Raw genomic sequence first — 19,058 nt, forward strand, 5'->3', positions numbered from 1 at the left:
TATATATTGCTTGATGATCCTTGTCGCTGTCACGAAAGAGAGTATCGGTTGGTTTTGTCAAGTACGAAACCGTTGACTGGACCGTTTTAATGGCCAGACAAAATAAGGAACGGGGGCTTATTCGATTGTTGTGTTTCTTAATTTGGAATTGAGTTGACGCTTAGCCAGAAAGACCTTTGTGATATAGTCGATGATGAATTTGTCATACCAACAGTTCAACGAGTCACTAACAATTTTTCATCTAAATAGTTAAAGATTATCAAGGTTATTTAGTACTTTGTCAAGACAACATCTCGACAAGTAAAACTTAATATTCGAGCGTCAGGGGCCAACTAGAGTTCCCAGGACGTAGCACAGATGGGAAGTACATGGTTCTGTGATTGAAAGATTCAAGGGTCGATCCCCGAGGTGTCACTGTCTGGGGTTAACGTCTCCGCTATGCACTTTCCACTTGTATACCTGTATTTACCTCCCTCCATATCCGTGGGACCGGCTCTAGGAGGACCGCTGATGTGACAGTTCCACATTTTTTTTTGTTAGGGGCCAACTAGAGATAAGTTCGACTTTGCATCCTGCCAGAACGATGTAGATGAATCTGAATCGAGCTCACTTGTTCATTACATGTAGACCAAAATGATTGGCCAAACGATATTATGTTTCCCCTATTGTTTTATCTCCTATTTCTTATTTCAATTTACTCGGCATTGTTCAAATATCTCTACTGCTGATAACGAGTATAATCTCCAACTTGTTCTTTATAAACTCGTAAGCTGGGTGTAGAGATCTTCTAACGAAGGAATAAGCACGACCATACTTGCAAAAATAAAACAGGCTACACCCCAAACACAGTTGCATCGATCTGGACTCGGTATGTTTGTGGCATATAGCTCATGGCTAAACATCAATGAGCAAAATAAAAGGCAAAACTGGGCAGATTAATCCGCGGCTAGTCAATAGATTGAATTCTCAGCCATCGCAAAAGGTTTGCAAGCTTGGCTTGGCTTGGCTTGGCTTGCAGAATCAACCAAGTCCTCTGAACGATAGATGCCTCCTGGGATATGGCTGGCCATAGAGGTGTTTGTATATGAACTTCTTGCTTCTCCATTTCCACCATACTGGACCCAATGGATGTTGCCGCCTTTTAATCTGATCTCCTAACAAGCGCAGAAGAAAGTTTCATCCATATAAGGCACCACCCAGTATGAACTTTCTATAGATCTTCTGGTAGAAAACATGTACAAATTACTAAAACATGAAACATTACCGATGAGTTTAAATTAAGCCGATGATAGGCAGTTATAAAAAAAAAAATTAAAGGTTCATATAGCTAAATTTAAGGTGACCATTTTTATGATCACTCATTTCTGTCTAGAAGATTGGACGTGTGACTCATTTAATTATCACCCTCGAGGATGCCTTCTCGTTATGTCACATTTCACTCAGCTGGTACCCTCCCTCATTCAGTTCATGCAACCATGAGGGACTTCACATCTATTCTTATACACAAATTTTGGCTTAATAGAAGTCCAATCAGATGTTTCCTTCTTCTATTTACTCCATCCTATCTATACTTGATCTTAAAGATATGCCAACTCCGTTACAAAAATATTCTTCCGTAATCAATGATTTTTTAGATCCCACATATGACTCTAGTTCAAAAGAGGATCCACTAGCTGATCCAAGTTTTGAAGAAACTTTACATGACTTTTAGTAGTTCTCACTTATGTATCACCAATTTATCCCTCAAAACTTAACTAATCTACGTTTTGACCAAAGAACTTGCTCTCATGATTGGGTTCTCAAAGAAGGGTCCGATAATATCCCTTGTTTTACTTGTGGCTATTACCCATCCATTTTACAATGAGGAACTTGCAAACTATGCAAAAAACAATGTTGTAATTTATGCCTTAGTGCTCTCTTCCAAATCAGTATACCACCAACTCATACAGTAAAACGAAGCACAAGAAATACTTTGTTAGAATCAAGGGTTTCTATCCTCGAAACTAGACAAAATTTATTAGAAATTGAAATTGCTCTTCTCAGAGAAGGCACTTGTCCACAGTATACAGAAGCTAGCCCTTCCTCCTATATACAAGACCCTTATCAAGACAAAGGCAAAAATCCCCTCATTCTTGAGGAACCAACTAATCCTGAATTTGTATTTATTTAGACACCCAATATTTGTAGTACTGGGCTCACTATTGATATTCGCGTACAATGTACCCTGAATATCCAAGGTCATGATATCAATTCTTTTTTAGATCACACATATGACTCTAGTTAGAAGAGAATCCACTAGCCGATCCAATTTTTGAAGAAACTTTACATGACTTTCAGCAGTTCTCACTTATGTATCACCAATTGATCCCTCAAAACTAAACTGATCTACATTCTGACCAAAGAACTTGCTCTCATGATTGGGTTCTCAAAGAAGGGTCCGATAATATCCCTTCTTTTACTTGTGGCTATTACCCATCCATTTTACAACCAAGAATTTGCAAACTATGCAAGAAACAATATTGTAATTTATGCCTTAGTGCTCTCTTCCAAATCAGTATACCACCAACTCATACAGTTAAACGAAGCACGAGAAATACTTTGTTAGAATCAAGGGGTTCTATCCTCGAAACTAGACTAAATTTGTTAGAAACTAAAATTGCTCTTCTCAGAAAAGGCACTTGTTCACAGTATACGGAAGCTAGCCCTTCCTCCTATATACAAGACCCTTATCAGGACAAAGTCAAAAATCCCCTCATTCTTGAGGAACCAGCTAATCCTGAATTTGTATTTATTCAGACACCTAATATTTGTAATACTGGGCTCACTATTGATATTCACGTACAATGTACCTGAATATCCAAGGCCATGAACTTACTTTACATGCTTTTCTGGATAGCGGAGCCACTACATCCACTATTGATGAAAGTTTACTCACATCTTTTCTCCCTTCTAGTTTAATTAAGACAACCAATACTCCGCTCTTAAGTACCCAATTTGACGGCCAACAACTTAGTTGCCATAAATTTGTAAAAAATGTCCTAATTTTTTTCTTAATACTATAATCAACCCTTAAACCCTAAAAGCAAAATCTTATTGACATAATCGAGACCTTAAAAAAAAATCTCCTAAGCATCACCCACACTGAACGCCTAGGATAACAAGTCAGTATATACAGACCAACCCTGCACACTTACGTTGCGTGACTAAGACACAGTTTTTTTTTTTAGCTTGCGGTTATGTCATTTAGGACTTTTTTCTTTAAGGTTTAGAGGTCGAGTTATAGTGTTAAGCAAAAAAAAGGCAAAACAAAAAAAATTGAGATGCACATGGGGTGTGTGGCATAAGGTGAGCGGCAAATCAAAACTGTGTGTGTGTATACACACACACACTATAATCATGTTTCAGATTACATTATATCGATTTATCCAGTTATGTCTACTATTGGCAGGCCTACCTGTTAGTTATACCTAATACCTATAGCTACTTGATAGTATATTTTTTATTGTAACTTTTCTAATAATCACATATTCATCTTAGCATTCTTCTCTGCGACATAAAATTTTAGCATGCGTTGTTTACTAACAATCTAGCAGTTTAACCAATATAGTGTGGCATGTGAATCTTTTCCGTTTAAACCACACATATCCTAATTGATATCTCTTTATTGAATAATAGATCAAAAATGATTGAAACTATTAACTTAGTTCACAGGACGAACACATAATACTAAATACGCAATCCATTTCAATCATTCACCTTTTATCCTAATAATGATAATTCTGTCTGTATCTCCCTTGTTGGATAATAATTCAAGAAATCTAAAATTTCCCTCAAGAATTCCTCTGAATATGTAATCTATTCAATTCATAATCAAACAATGATAAACAAATACTAAGCTGTAATTTAATCAACACAGAATTCAACATAACCACTCACTGATAGTAGAAGTAACGGTACTCCATTGCGATTGAAGCATCATAAAGTTTGGTTTCAAAATTGGCCAGTACTTCATCTGAATTTGCATTACTTGCAGAATGGTTTGTAAACCTGCTTTCGATGGTATATTGTCAATCTGACTGCTAGGATTTTCACCAAGTAACACCTGCAAAATAAGAGAACATTTCTCTTCTTATGCTTGGTAATCAAAGATCAAGCACACCATGCACTACTAATCTGAGAGACATTAACAAAAAATCATGTTAATAGATAGATCTGCTAAGCTAGTTACTCAACAAGACTGATTCCAAAATCTCTGATCATTAAGAAGAACTATGTTTGGTACACAGGCTAACAATTTAAGATTATAATTTTTAAGCATTTGAGCAAGGACTGAGTTTTTATAAATAGTTTCAACAGATCATTGATGGTATTTCTTGTGGATATAAGAATAAATAGCATAAAAAATTATTTATTCAATCAGATTCCAAAACTTCATAATATGTCTCCCAGCAAATAGCATCAATGACTTGGATCTGCAGTTGGTTATTTCTTCCATTTGATTTTAATATATCCCATCATCACATTGATGTGATATCCAAATGCACCAACAAATTAAGAGAATAATACAAAAAAAAAGCCCGAAAAGACTAGCACCTACTAGATAAATCTAAAAATAAGCAGGTGCAATTTCTTACAAACTAACAAAAATACAATGCTAGAGAAGTTAATCAAACGTGACAAAGATACCTTGACCACTGCTGTAGCCGACGAAGATATTGAACGAAGATTGTAGCTGCAAACAGAACAATAAATAAGTTTACAGTTAACATGTAAAACTCAACTATGCAGAGGTACCAACCCTCCTTCAAGGATGACCAACAATTTCCCTTGAGAGAGGCTACTTAGCATGTGTGTCATCTGAGCATATCCAGCAGGAGTCACCTATTACAAGTGCACAGGCTATTAACTTTATAGTGCAACTTCATTCTATTTTCACTAAAAACATAACACAGTATAATTTTACAATGCATCATACTCTTTAACCTCCTGAAACAACATTAAAATTTTGATAATAAAGGCAGACAATTTAGTGACAATTTGCACAATGTAGTGATGTTCTATCTACACCATTTAGTAATAAAAACAACTAGCAATGGACACAATGAGACATTTATGTACAGAGAGATTAAAGAAAAAAGAGTACTTGATACAAAATTTCATTCAACAATTCTTAATTTCATTTTTCTTATTTAAAAGAGTGAAAGTACTTATTAACTTTAACTCAAATTGATCTCAACCTCAAAAGTTAAAATGTGAGTTCAACTATAGCAGAAAAAAAGTTATTTCAATTTAGTATAAGATTCTAAGTAAAAGGTATTTGAATGGAGCAATGACAAAACGGAATCCTAGGGTAAGTTTTTAATTAGTGCCTAATATTTCACAAGCATAATCTTAAAATGTAAAAGAAAATTATAAATATCCCTTACATCGCAACAGCCAAGAGGATCACCGCGCGCTGCATCAAAGCCTGCTGAAACAATTGTAATATCGGGTGCAAATTGAAGAGCTGCAAATAAGCATGGCCAATTTGTCAGAGAGGGCCAAACAAAATAGTGTACAAGTAAATAAGACAAAAAAGAAAACAATAAGCACATGATCAACAAATGAAACAATTTGCTGCTTGGTTCTGGGCGTTCAAATGAGATGGGAGAAATAAAATGTGAACTTGATTCTGTCAAAATGTAAAATTTTGCAGGCATATTTTTTTCTTTCTAGGCTCCCAATCAAAGCAGACCATATAAAGGAAAATATTACTTTTATGTAGCTCCAATATGCCAAGATAAGATTGTTTGATTGAGAACATGGTAACTAGAGTTTTGGAAGTCTCGTGCTTATATTTGTAATACTATAAATGAGTGTTGATACCTCCAAATCATGCTCCTGTTATTAGAAAGAGAGATTAAATCCATGTAACCAAAAGGCAGCTAAACCTTGATGTTCTCATCCATATGCTCATACAAGTTATCTACAAACGATCAGGAGAAAGTAAGAAAATGACCTATTGGAATCACAACATGCTGAAATGCAAAAATGTAATCATTATCTCCCACGCCTCCACAATTCCACGGTATGTTTACAGAAAATCCTTCACCATCCATACTGCCAACCTGCAAGTAGCAAATGTGAATTAATACACAAGCTATCTTATTGAAGTATTTATGGCGCCTTAGAAGCAAAACTAAACATAAAAAAGCTAAAAGAATTGTGTCTATCAATTTAAGTCTCTTTTTCTACTCTCTTCAATCATTGTGTCTATTATGTCTTGCCTTTTTCCCTACTCTCTCCAATCTTCTCAAAGTTATCTATCACTATAAGTTTGAATACTAATGGCATAAACATATATAAGCATTTAATTATATATCTCAAAAAATTATTTACATCATTTATTTACTCTCAAAAAATTATATATCTCCACTTAATTACAAAATATAAGCATTTTTCTTAATTGAATTTTGTGGACCAAGTACCTCATCAACTGCTCCAGTTCCAGGATAGAACCTGCCATTTTCATGCCTATGCAGTGATATGTACAAAACCTAAATATCAAATAGAAGTTATTAGCTGTCAAGCCAAATCCCAGATAATCGAATTGAGAAAATAGAGAAGTTAATTATCACGAATGGTTATTCAATGCGGCAGAAATTTAATACACAATAACATGTATGCTAGGTTATAAGTAACCAAGTCACTACATCCTAATTTGCTCCATCTCCTTGCATGAGGATGCCTCTGCAACTCTACCTCCAACTTCAATTCAAATTCCTCATGATTCAGCCATAAATAGAAAAATATAATATATATTCAATTATCTGTCTACCCAGTGGTGAAAACATGAAACAAAGTAACATAGTATGGAGGTAAGCCATTTCATAGTTTTAGATGTAAAAGGCCTTGCATGGAAAGACGAGTTTGAATAAAAGAAATAAGGGCCTCTCTCGGCTTTGATATAGAGAGTTTTCTGTCCTCCCTCCCACAAAAGTTAGACTACAAGTTATATCAAAGAAGCTAACAGATATTTTGAAACCATTTCACAAATTTTATTCTCCATTAAAATGTTAAAGCTGGAGGATTTTGATGTAATTAGAGTTGAAACCATGGGTGGTAAAAGGAGACCCGAAAACTAGCTAAGTGAAATTACAAGATCTAAGAAATAGGGATATTCAATGGAGGGTTAACATTTTTGTAGCCAATGCAAAATAATTGGGACTTACAAGGCTTGTTGATGTTGAACAAGTTAAAATTGGATGTAATTATCAAGCAATAAAGTGGAGTTAAAATTACTCATAATACAACTAACCGATTTGTTGTCATCAAATATCTCTTGTGTACCATTTCCATGATGCACATCCTGGAACCAAAATATGAAAACAGCTCTTAAATTGAAGGAAGAAGTATTTTCTCTTGTAGCTCAAAAGTCATGGAAATTAATAAATTATCCAATTGAAAATTAACAATCAAAGACTCCATAGAAAAGGAAAGACGGTTACCCAATCAACAATCAAGATTTTCTTAGCGCCAGCACGCTGAGCAGCTAATGCTGCAACTGCAGCATTATTATGGAGGCAAAAGCCCATTGCTTGTGAAACACCTGCATGATGCCCAGGTGGTCTAACCTAACAGATTATCAGACAGCAAATAAATTACAAAAATTGAAAGCAGATAACTTATAAAATTAAATACGTATGATATTTTTCTTGAAAGTGGTCAGGTGATTAACAGAAGAATCATCAAACATTGCAGATTGAAAAGAAGAGAAATTGAACCACATACTAAAGCAAAACCATTCTTGGAACCACCAGACAATATTGTGCAAGCAAGGTCTGCACATAATCCTGCTGCAAGCCTAGCAGCACATGCTGAATGCTTGTTGGCGTAAGTGTCCGAAGTAAAGTAACTGTCAGTTAAAACCAAGGGGAAATAATCATATTTTGGAACATAAAATCTGAGTTTATGCCAATTATAACTGTAATCTTTGGAATATATCTGATCATCATTAGAATGATTTCAAGATGCACTCTCACTGCATCAATACTAAAGCAATGCTAAAGAATGGAAAATAAACTAAATTTGATGCAGTTGATTTAACTGAAAAAAACAATGAAGCAAATGGAAAGATTCAAAGAAAGCCATGCTACAGAGAGGATAAATTTGACAATAAGAAGCAGATTAGAGTTGCAGGTGTGCTACATAAATAAAGCAATGTTGTCCCACAGGTGAAAGCAGAGATTGTAACTACCTTGCAAGCATATGACATGTATGTTGAACTGCTTCAATGTGATCCAAAGTGTGAACCTGCAAGTTCTCAACAAGCATATGAAAAGGATTCATATGAACAAATCTAAAAAGAAAATCATTTTATATTAAATTAATGTAGTACATACTTGACCAAGAAAAAGCAATATAAAAGAACTTGAACATGTTCTAAGTAGAATACCTTCATATAACCAAGAATAATTTTTTAGAAGTCTTGAGCCTCAACAAATACTTAAATAAGAGAAACTATATCATATTATCTCAAAAATAATTTCCAGTGAAAACCAGTGATTACTAGCATGTAAATGTCCATAAAAACTATTGCAATTATTTGATTACCTGTAAAAGTTCTTCTTTTGTTATTTCTCTAGCTGGTATTGCATAGCATTGGCCTGGAAATATCCCTGAATGTATATAGAAATTACAGTTAGGCCAAGAAGCATCTACAAAGGAATAACGGATTAATACTTAACCTAGACAAAAATTTGTCCAGCAGGGGGAAAAAAAAGCAAGCAACAATGATAGCTATGAGTAATTCCTCTATGAACAAAATCACCTGCTGCAGCAAGGTCAGATGCAATTGCTTTAAGACGATCAGGTCTTTCTGGGTGAGGGTGTGACTTCATCTCAACCTAGTACAGCAGCAAAAATAACAAAGTACAGCAGCAAAAATAACAAAAGGGCATAAGAGAGGTAACATAGAGAACAATAACAAAATAAAGAAAAAAAAGACTGAAGGTGTCCCCCAGACTCCCAATAAAAAAATATCTGACTATTGAACATCAAGAAATAACACCTACAAAAGGTTCGTGTATTTGCAAGTAACTAGGTATAGCCTTGATTACATGAATATTAGTTAAATGATATGAAGCACTTCAAAGGGTATCAATAAATTAAAGAATTCAACAAGTTGCATTAATTACAGCAGGTTTTAGCAATAAAGGAAAAGGAAACTTCCTTATGTAATAAAAATTGATCTAAATAACCCAGTACTAGTGATAGCTTTACCAAGTTGAATGATAGGAAAAGATGTGTGGGACAAACTCCTATTATTTAGGATGCATGGCTTAATTGGACACATATATCACAGGAGCTTTTTGAAAAAACAAAATGAATGAGTTGCTTGTGTTTTCAACAAAATATTGTTTCAATTATATGCTTGAGGAGAGGCATATTTTTAAAAAAGGGAAGTAAAGTTATGCGCTTCAGATGAGAAACCTGAATTGGTTGGCTCTGCATCATCAAAGAAGAGAAGTAATACCATGAAAATGTTTGCAGCAATTGGCTTAGTTAAATATTTTAGATTTATGAATAAGTCATTGTGTAACAAATTAATCAATTTTAATCGAAGAGTTCGTACAGGAGTATGTCTACCATGGGACTGTATTAAAAATGAGTTCAGTATTTAATGGAGTGATTTATGGAATTTTATAGAATAGAACAAATTTTAAGATTTTGACCATGTTTATAGTACTTTAAAAAGTTGTGAACTCTAAGGCAATATTTTCTCAACGAGAAACAACTAAAGTTTAATCCTGATTATTTTCTTTCTTCTTGACCCTCTTCCAAGAAGATCTAGGTTATCTCATCTCAGCAAATTTTTGCATTCTCTCAGCTGAAGAACATTGGCCATCCTCACTTTGGGTGCATGAGAATTAAAGGCATAAACATGTTTACAAACAACATAAAGCAAATTCCAAAAATCCTACAGAAGCCCACACTGATGTGAAGTTAATAGATGCCCTAGCAAAAACTCATACAAACTAAAACTGAAACATAAAAGGAAAATGCAACTGTACAGTTAGCAGAAGTACTAACCTCTGAATGGAGCAACATTCTCTCATCAAACCCAATAGCCGTTCTTGATTTTGAGCTCAAATCTGCAGGAACATTGTGCGTGTATAAGGAAACTATTATCAACAAGATAGCTCATAGCAGTTGTTCAACAGAAGCTTATATGTCTCAACATATCTATCAAGGTAACAACGGTTGCACACTGGAAGAAGAAAGTTTCTAAGAACACGAGCAAATAGGAAATCTTGAGTTTAGAGCATTCATTAATTGTAAAAGACACTACCAACTAGCTTTGTACAAAAGAAAGAAATGTCATTAAATTCATCGTCGTCAAGCACTGATTATCCCAAATATTTGGAGTCTAGGAGTTAAGATTCATAACAATAAATCGCTAGATGTTGTAGACAACATAAACTAGTATATTATCAAATTCTTTGCCCTAATTCAACCAAAGGCAATGAACATATATAGTTTTTGCACTAATTACTGGGAGATGATGTTCACTTTTTTTCTTATTTAATCACAATACGCAGCCACATGTAAGGATAATAGTAGATACTTCAACTTCAATCTGCAATATTTTCTTGCACAATTTGCAAGATTCATGCACAAATGACATGAAGAAATTCCAAAAGATCAATTCTAAAACATCATTTTGATTTTGTGATAAAAGCTTTTTGGTTATATTAAAAAGCAAATACACTCATGTTCTCATTATTGATTTTGATAAGGGACTATAGAGTTGTAATTAGGAAACAATATGGATGTAGTGAAATCAATTGGAGGCATTAAAAGGGCAGCCCGATATACGAAGCTCCTACCAATGCAGGTCCCAAAGAAGGATCGAACCATATTGGGTCTATTGTACGCAACCTTACTTTGCATTGCAAGAGGTTATTTCCGCGACTCAATCCCGTGACCACAAGGTCACACGGCAACAACTTTACCGTTGTTGTGTCAAGGCTCCCCTTCAATCAATTGGAGGCCTTCAAATCAATTGGAGGCTTTCACAAAAAAATAATTTAAAAACATAAGAGACATAATAATATGTGTAACATCAATTAGGCCATTCTTTTTTATAAATTTAGTCTCGCAGGATCTCATCCTCAGTTTAAAAACTGCAAATTGTTTCCTAAAGCAACCAATGGCACAATCTCAACGACTTTTGTTTAAGGATGTTTAAACCAAAATCAAACCAAATAGGACTTACTTTGCATTATATGAGTTCTGTCAGGCGCCATAAAAAAATTAGAAACTAATAAAACAACTGTATTCTTCATTGCAAAACATGCATCTCCAGAGGTTCATATTTCAAAAAAGCAGCAAAGAGTTAGTTCCTTCATAAGCTTCAGGAATAAAGCTATTAGTAAAATGCAACTAACAACTGAATAGAAAATTGACCGCCCAATTACATTGCACCATTCCAAGTGTGTACAAAGAAAGAAGGATGACAACAGGCAATGCAAAGCCTGATTACTTAATGACTCATGAACATACTAGATTCAATAACATATTATATAGCAGTTTGTGATCACAAGTAGACCAGAAGATACCTTGGTGGCTATTACTTCCACCAGAGTTAATGGCCAGCTTACTTTCTTGCTGTACAGGAGGTGCAGAAGGACCAAGCCTAAGCAACTCGCATTCTCTATCCTCCCCACATACCTTCAAAAAAGTAGCATGTGCACAAAGCCAAAATTTTGACAACTAGTGAATAAGGTATAAAGTAAGAATACCCACCTCACAATGGCAAACATCATCAAAGTTTGGCATTGTGCAATTGGTACAAAACCACTTTCTGATGAGAAAAGGACTGACAGGCTCCCAATCACTATCATCCTCATCCTCATCATACTCTTCTTGCAAGTACAGCTCTTCTAATGTACTGTTCTTTTCATGTTTCATACACTGTTGCAGGTGTCCAGAACAGTATGCATCACAATAATCATGTTCCTCGTTCAGACAAGCTTTTTCAGAAGTATTGGTAACAGTTCTCACTTCAGATATTGGTCTATGCATTGGAGTTTCAGAGGGAAGATGTAATTGATTAGACTTAGCAATTAATGAACCATGATTATGATCACTCCCTTTATGAAAGGATTCGCTCAAATTTGTAGAGCCATTAACACTCTGAGAAGGGAATTTACCATGGGACTCATAAGAGCAATTTTGACATTCCCTTGAATGAATTTCATTGTGAACTTTATTCTTGCCACAAATCTTTTTCCCTTTTAAACTTGTACAAAGTGTCTCAGAGGCCATCCAAATGCCAAAATCTCTATCTGACTTGCAAGTATAATTGCAGTTATCAAAAAATTCTGGAGGAATGAACAAAGCACATATGTTAAGTAATGAAAAAAGTCAGAGCAACAACAACAAATGGTGTTAATCCCAACTATTTGAGGATAGCTACATGGATTTTATTTTGACCTCAACCTCTATGAAAGAATAGTTTTAATCCTTCAAATCACTTTTAAAATGGGAAAAGAATATTTTAAAAAAAAAGTGACATTTTGATGCAGTGTAAAAATAAGAGGCAGCAATATGAACGTTAGAAATATTTTGTGGTACTAGATATTCATCATTTTCCCATTCAACTAATTCCTATAAGATGTCAAGCATATGTGCATCAAAAGAGATATACTATCATTAATTCAATGTGAAATTATTTTATAATATGATATCATAAAATGTTGTCCATTCAGGTCAACTGTGAATGGGAAAGCCTCAATGGAAAAGTTCAGACACTGATTCCAATTGATGATGACAAAAAAGAAACAAATAAGATAATAACACTGCATGATGGTTCAACAGGTTCCCAACCATAAAATAGTCGCTGTAAATGGTGTGAGCACCACAAAATCATAACAAATGCAAATGAGAGTATTAAAACTCCTAAATCATTTTATGTACATGAAACTTCTGGATAATGATGTTGATGAATTGATGTTGATTAATGAAGTTTTATTAAGTATAGTATTATTTTGACATTTGTATATTATTCAAAATGTTGATGGCTAACTCCTAAATGTTAAATGAATTGTTTAAAGGGTTACCATTTGAATACCAACCTCTCTCTTAAATGTCTATTGCACTCCAACTCCTCTCCCATGCCCCTATACCAATCGCTAAAAGCGATAGAAAAACAACAATTATACTCCAATTATCCATTCTACCATTTTTATCAAATGCTTCATAGCCCCATTCTTCCTGATATGCCTATCAGTAATTAATATTTGTTCATTTTTTACCTTTTCAAATATATAAATGCATTAAGCCAAGTGGCAAATTGATATATTTGACCATTTGGATATAATAAGGGGGAATTAGGCTATATTAACATCAAGAATCATTTTTAGGAATCATGTTAGGCCCTATTTCATATCACCGTGGCATGGAGTGTAAGAGGTGTAAGAGAGGGAGGGTGGTGTAACTTTACAGTAAATCAGGCCAAACTTTCATTTCCTTCTCATATCTCCCCCTCAAATATGAAATATGAAAAATGTGGCCATACCTACAACAATTAACAGAAGTTATCTTTACAGCAAGTTGGAATTTCTGAGAAGCAAGATCACACACAGGTCACAGCCAACAAGAAACACCTGATTTTGTGAGATCTATGGCAATGACAAATTAATCGATTTCTCTATATCATCTATCAACCGAATATCAACCATTCATATCATCAATTTGTTGGCAAAAAAATATTTAAGTGTGGTCAAGTTCAGAGTTAGAGCAAGAATTACAGAAAGTCTTACACATTTTTTCCTTACTTAAATTGGTGGAGTAGTACGGTCAGTGCCCATTTGACAAATGATGTCAACAAATTGATTAATCAGGTGTCAGCCACGTCCTCAACACGTCACCAACTTAACAGCGGAGGGACAGAATGACAAATGATAAGCCTTAAAACTAAGTACATATTTCCTTGAAGAGAAGCCAAAAATTAATTGAGAACAAAAGACAAGTCGAAGGATGGAGTTGTTATGTCCTGCTTCCTTTCACGAAAAAAGGAGGCAAATCTGTAGAGATAATCTAAATATTCACCCTTTGTTACTCATATACCCAACATCAAATGGAGAGGTATTAAAAAGTGAGCATCCTCTTCACTTGCATTTGTTTCTTACCTTCCTTCAAAGAACAAATAAAAAATAATTTTCTTATCATCTCGCACCTCTACCTTATTTTCTATATATAAATCATTTCAATTCCATACCTAAATACAATCTAAAGGTGGGAATAGGTTCAAACAAATCTAAACACTGAGATAGATTCGAAATTTCATACAAAAATTGACCAAAAAAAACATATTGAAGAAGCTCAACATATAGCGATGCGTTCGAACCCTCCTGTGTCGAGAATATACAGGTTAAGATAACACCAGATCTAGCCACATCTAAAGACATAAAACCAGCATATGCGTGCCTCAGATCTGAAGACCCTGAAATAACATAAAATAAAATAAAAACATTCGAGAAGACAAAAAAGGAAAGGATCTAACTAGATATAAACTGGATCGGACTTCTGTGTTCCAAGATCGAGCACGGGACGAAGTGTCAGGATGATCGGCGACGGGATCATCGACCGGGAAGGCGGCGGCGGCAGCGACGGCTACACTGGACGATGAGGTATCGGAGGATAGGATGGAAAGGAAAGAAAGGAAGGTTAAATTGTTATAAACATTCTGGATCGTTAGATCTGATCCAACGGCCTAAAGCAGTTCTATAGTGCTGAACATCGAATTCTGGACCGGTCCATTATGCACGCGAATCTGGCCGATCCAATATAATCGAACCGGTCAAATCCGATCCGAGCAGTTCGATATCGACGATTGCTGAAGAAAAACATATTGGAAACCCCAATCGATGGTTCGGGACCTACGATTTGAACCGGACCGAACCATTTTCTACCTTGTTCCCCAAGGCTGCTTTCTCTCTCCTCGCCCTCCTCCTTCACCTCGATAAATTCTCTTCCCCTCACACAGATCATCTCTCATAAGCCTTCCTCCTCCAGCGCCGCATCCTTCTCCGGCCTTTTGAGGAGATCTAAGAAAGGAATGGAATGCGTGTTTGGACTTGTGGGAGATGGCTTTGCGCTGGTGGCGGCGGACAGCTCCGCCGTCAACAGTATCCTCGTGCACAAGTCCAACGAGGATAAGATCATGATCCTCGACTCTCACAAGCTTCTGGGAGCCTCAGGCGAGGCAGGCGATCGGTACGCTCTCTACTCTCTATCTCTTTTTCTGTATTTCTCTCATTAATTTGTGTCGTTAATTGGATTTGCCGACGGACGTTGATCTGTGGGTTGCAGGGTTCAGTTCACCGAATATATCCAGAAAAACGTTCACCTCTATGAGTTCCGTAATGGAATTCCTCTCAGCACTGCTGCCGCCGCCAACTTCACCCGCGGTGAGCTCGCTCAAGCCCTGCGCAAGGTACGGAACATCGCTTCCTCTCTTCTCCTAGGATTTCTGCTAGGGTAGGAATAGGGCTTCCATTTTTTTTCTGATACGTGGTTGGATCTTTGGATTTGCTTCTCCCTCAATGTGTAAACTTGAATTGCAAGGGTTATTTACTTGCATTTTGTTGTTCTAGACTTGTAATCTGTCAATCTCAAGGAAATCGTAGAAAGCTAGGTGAATTCTGTTATCTAATTGATTATCATTTTATTTTGGTATAATCTTCTTTTTAGGACATGGATAATCATCTCGAAAGGTTAGACCTTTTGATGATCCAGCAAGATTTTAGGTTCCTTCCAATATTAATTATAACAGTGTCTTTAGGAGTTTAACAGAAGAGGAGTGAGGAAAGGGAGGAGAATGAGAGGAAGTGAAGGAAAAGGAGTGTTTTATTTGGATGATATCATCAGGCAAGTTCTAAGTAGTCTTGGAAATTTTTTCCGGCTTCTAGTACTCTAATGTCCAATACAATATTAAACATTGATCTTATGAAACCAAGCGGACCATTATAGTAAACATGGCTAAGTAAGGATCTATGAAATAAAAAAAAAATGTTTTTGTCTCTTAGCCATGTTAATGACAATGATTCTGTTAGGGCAATAAACAGGGTTTGAAATGTAAATAAAGGAGATATATTAAAAAAATAATTAGTATCCCTGTCTTTTCTTAGCACATCGACTGGAAAAGTTCATATCATTGATGTTTAGGACAATGCAACTTTATTTTAAAAGAGGCTCCATGTTACCTTGTGTTTCCCATATGTTTTGGAATTGGATATAGAGTTCTCCAAAAAATAAGGGCCTCAACCTTATCATGGAGTTTGCAAAGAAAAACAATGTTAATTTTGATTTTCTTAGTCACATATTCTCATTGGTTCACCATCTTTCTAGAAATTAACAACGTTGGACAACATAAGGATTATAAACTTGTCTATTGTGCTGACTCTCTGTTCATATGATTTGTTACATAAATGAGTTTAGGATATTATCTATGGATTTCATGCTGAGTTGACAAGCATATCAAAACTTTTGTTTAACATCTATTAATAAAGCAGTGTAAATCCCCTAGCAAAAATATTGTCAAAGATGTTCATATGGAACACCAAATAGCCTTTTGTTCCATATAAGCAAGACACACACCCAACCTTCATACTTCTGATGCCCTCTAAAAAAAGATAAATGGAAATTGATTACTTGAAAATCCAATGCAACATTAAACCCCTATAAGATTCTGGATACATCCTTTGAGATCCCACACAAATTTTAAGGTCCTATTTACCTTTTTTGGGAGATCTTAGAGCCGTAATATATATATTAATCTCTTCAAAATCCTTAAAGTAACATGAGCTTATTTAGATTTGTTGTTCATCTGTGCCTGTGCCTGTGCCTGTGCCCGGTGAATGGTGAGTTTGTTGTGACAGTGCTGTTGAAGTTTATATGGTGAGTTGTACCTTTTAAGAGAAGACAAGTGGATAATTAGTTGCATTTATTCGAACAAAATGAACTGGGAAGACTTAAAAGTGCTTATGCAATTAAGTGCTGTGATTTTCCTTATACAAGATTGTGCATTTACCATCATTACATTTTACATGTATGAAGAAAGATCTCTGGAGGCTTGGATTGCGAATTGGATGTTTATGATATGCTGAACAAGCAAGACTTTCTTAGTGAATAACTAGGTGTTAAGTGGAAGACACAAGTAATTTTCTTAAAATCTCTAATTTTTTGTGCAAATATATATAGGTACAACTTGCTTTAGGATTACACTGAGATAGTTAGCCCATTAATTTGGTAAAGCATAAACGCATTGGTCGTCAAGCAACAACACCAACTACTTTTACTGTCTAAAACTACATAAATTTGGGCATAAGCCTATTGATATTTCAATACTCTTTTGCTAGATCGGAACTAAAATCCTTGGATCTTACTCCAATTTCAGTTGGTATCATTACTAGTAAGTTTGTTGTGACTACTATTTTAGCCCCTTCAGTTGGCACAGCTCAACCAAAGGGATGCATAGGAAATGGTCGTGATAGCTCAATTGGTATGTCATTTATGTCCATGCTCATTTAAGCTCCAACAGTTTCACAACACCTGATCTCTGTCTCGTCAATACGAGGTGTTTACTTTCGCAGCGAACTGTTTTTTCATCCATCAATCAATAAAGGTGGTCATGTTTTTCTAGGTTTTCTTTAGGAAAGTTTCTGATGTATAGTAGGGAACTATCGACAAAATGTTGCTCAACTGTTATTACAATTATTTTCTCTGATCGCCTAACTGTTAGATTTTTATTTGGTACAGTTTTAACCCTAGTTTTGTTCATCCATTGCCTTCCCAGAGCCCCTATTCTGTTAACATTCTGCTAGCTGGATATGACAAGGACATCGGCCCATCTCTCTACTACATCGACTACATTGCAACTCTCCACAAAGTAGACAAAGGTGCATTCGGCTACGGATCCTTTTTCAGCTTATCAATGATGGACCGACACTACCACAGCGGCATGTCACTGAAGGAAGCTGTCGACTTGGTCGACAAGTGCATCGTAGAAATCCGAACCAGACTGGTTGTTTCTCCGCCAAACTTTGTGATCAAGATCGTCGATAAAGATGGCGCTAAGGAGTATGCCTGGCGCGAGACAATCAAAGATGCTGAAGAGCCTACTGCTTGAGAACTCAATGATGTGATATGTTTCTAAGTAAATTGCAATGTGTGGAGCAGACATACATGCAGTGCGTTGTTGGGAACATTTTCTGAACCTACCTTCTTCCACTTATTGTTGAACTTAATTAAGTAAGATTTCTGATTCTCTTTTAAGGGCTCATTTAAGCTTCCATGCTCAGTTAATCCCTTTATCCTTGGATGTGTTTAAAGAGCTTAGCTTTAAATATTTATTTTATTATTTAAAGAAAAAAAAATATCAACTATGAAAGGCAATTTAATAAATCTAAAATTTTATAGCCATTTTAAATTGGAAAGTAAGAGAGTAAAATTACTTTGACCTAACAATCTTAAATTCACGAAGTAAAATAATAAATAAAATCCCATATAAATACTACTCATCACTATATTTGCAAAAGATAGCGTGGACATACTATATTCTATTCATCATATCGCTATCAAAATTGGCTTCTCTGTTAGCTGCAAATACAGGAAACAGAATAATAAGACAAACGCAACTTGGCTTGGTGCATTCGATAAATATAGGATTCTGCGTTCAAGGAAATAAACTAATCCAAGAATGATCTAAGAATAAGCTAATACAGACCTCTAACTTCCACATTCTCATACACTGACAGAGAAAGATAAATTGCATTCTCATCTTTAAGTGCAAAGGCAGCTATTAAACTCGAGTTGATAGGAAGCAGAAGTACGAATGTGTTTGGGTGACACAAGAATGATATATGTAAGGATGAATGAGCAAGGGGAAGAGATCTGTCAGTAATCCTATAACAGAGGAGGCGATCATTAGATCCCGACTTTTTTTCTTGACTGACCAAATAATCCAAGTGAAACAATCAATTATGCAAGATAACCATGAGAATTGAATGCTT

General features: G+C 35.4%; 2 protein-coding genes across 6 annotated transcripts; one reads left to right on the plus strand and one right to left on the minus strand.

Moving 5' to 3' along the window:
* Positions 1 to 737: 737 nt before the first annotated feature.
* On the minus strand, positions 738 to 14,704 carry LOC122047986 (histone deacetylase 15-like). Of its 5 annotated transcripts, none has more exons than XM_042609549.1 (18): positions 14,570 to 14,679; positions 14,393 to 14,488; positions 11,788 to 12,365; positions 11,601 to 11,712; positions 10,072 to 10,133; positions 8,810 to 8,885; positions 8,593 to 8,657; positions 8,237 to 8,292; positions 7,771 to 7,894; positions 7,488 to 7,613; positions 7,298 to 7,348; positions 6,468 to 6,536; positions 5,999 to 6,107; positions 5,427 to 5,506; positions 4,799 to 4,881; positions 4,687 to 4,732; positions 3,937 to 4,102; positions 738 to 1,154 (listed from the first exon to the last, which is right to left on the minus strand). In XM_042609549.1, exons 2-18 carry the CDS (start codon positions 14,451 to 14,453, stop codon positions 1,021 to 1,023), a joined length of 1,998 nt encoding a protein of 665 aa, XP_042465483.1. In that variant the 5' UTR covers positions 14,454 to 14,488; positions 14,570 to 14,679; the 3' UTR covers positions 738 to 1,020. The 5 variants fall into 5 exon arrangements, with proteins under 5 accessions (XP_042465483.1, XP_042465484.1, XP_042465487.1 ...); XM_042609553.1 differs by having other exon boundaries at positions 1,013 to 1,146; positions 14,570 to 14,680; XM_042609552.1 differs by having other exon boundaries at positions 1,077 to 1,218; positions 14,570 to 14,680.
* A 294-nt stretch (positions 14,705 to 14,998) lies between these two features.
* Positions 14,999 to 18,321, plus strand: LOC122047989 (proteasome subunit beta type-2-B-like). Its single transcript, XM_042609554.1, has 3 exons — positions 14,999 to 15,261; positions 15,358 to 15,481; positions 17,843 to 18,321. Exons 1-3 carry the CDS (start codon positions 15,104 to 15,106, stop codon positions 18,173 to 18,175), a joined length of 615 nt encoding a protein of 204 aa, XP_042465488.1. The 5' UTR covers positions 14,999 to 15,103; the 3' UTR covers positions 18,176 to 18,321.
* The last annotated feature ends 737 nt before the right edge of the window (positions 18,322 to 19,058 follow it).

Source organism: Zingiber officinale, chromosome 2B (genome assembly GCF_018446385.1).
Source record: "Zingiber officinale cultivar Zhangliang chromosome 2B, Zo_v1.1, whole genome shotgun sequence".
Lineage (NCBI taxonomy): Eukaryota > Viridiplantae > Streptophyta > Magnoliopsida > Zingiberales > Zingiberaceae > Zingiber > Zingiber officinale.

Coding starts and splice junctions, on each gene's coding strand:
- LOC122047986 (XM_042609549.1), bottom strand. CDS start 14,453: ATGTCTTTAGATGTGGCTAGATCTGGTGTTATCTTAACCTGTATATTC. Junction 11,713..11,787: donor ATGATGTTTGCCATTGTGAG/GTGGGTATTCTT, acceptor ACTTTTTTGAAG/GTATGTGGGGAGGATAGAGA. Junction 8,658..8,809: donor ATCTGACCTTGCTGCAGCAG/GTGATTTTGTTC, acceptor ATATACATTCAG/GGATATTTCCAGGCCAATGC.
- LOC122047989 (XM_042609554.1), top strand. CDS start 15,104: ATGGAATGCGTGTTTGGACTTGTGGGAGATGGCTTTGCGCTGGTGGCG. Junction 15,262..15,357: donor TCAGGCGAGGCAGGCGATCG/GTACGCTCTCTA, acceptor TGTGGGTTGCAG/GGTTCAGTTCACCGAATATA. Junction 15,482..17,842: donor TCGCTCAAGCCCTGCGCAAG/GTACGGAACATC, acceptor TTGCCTTCCCAG/AGCCCCTATTCTGTTAACAT.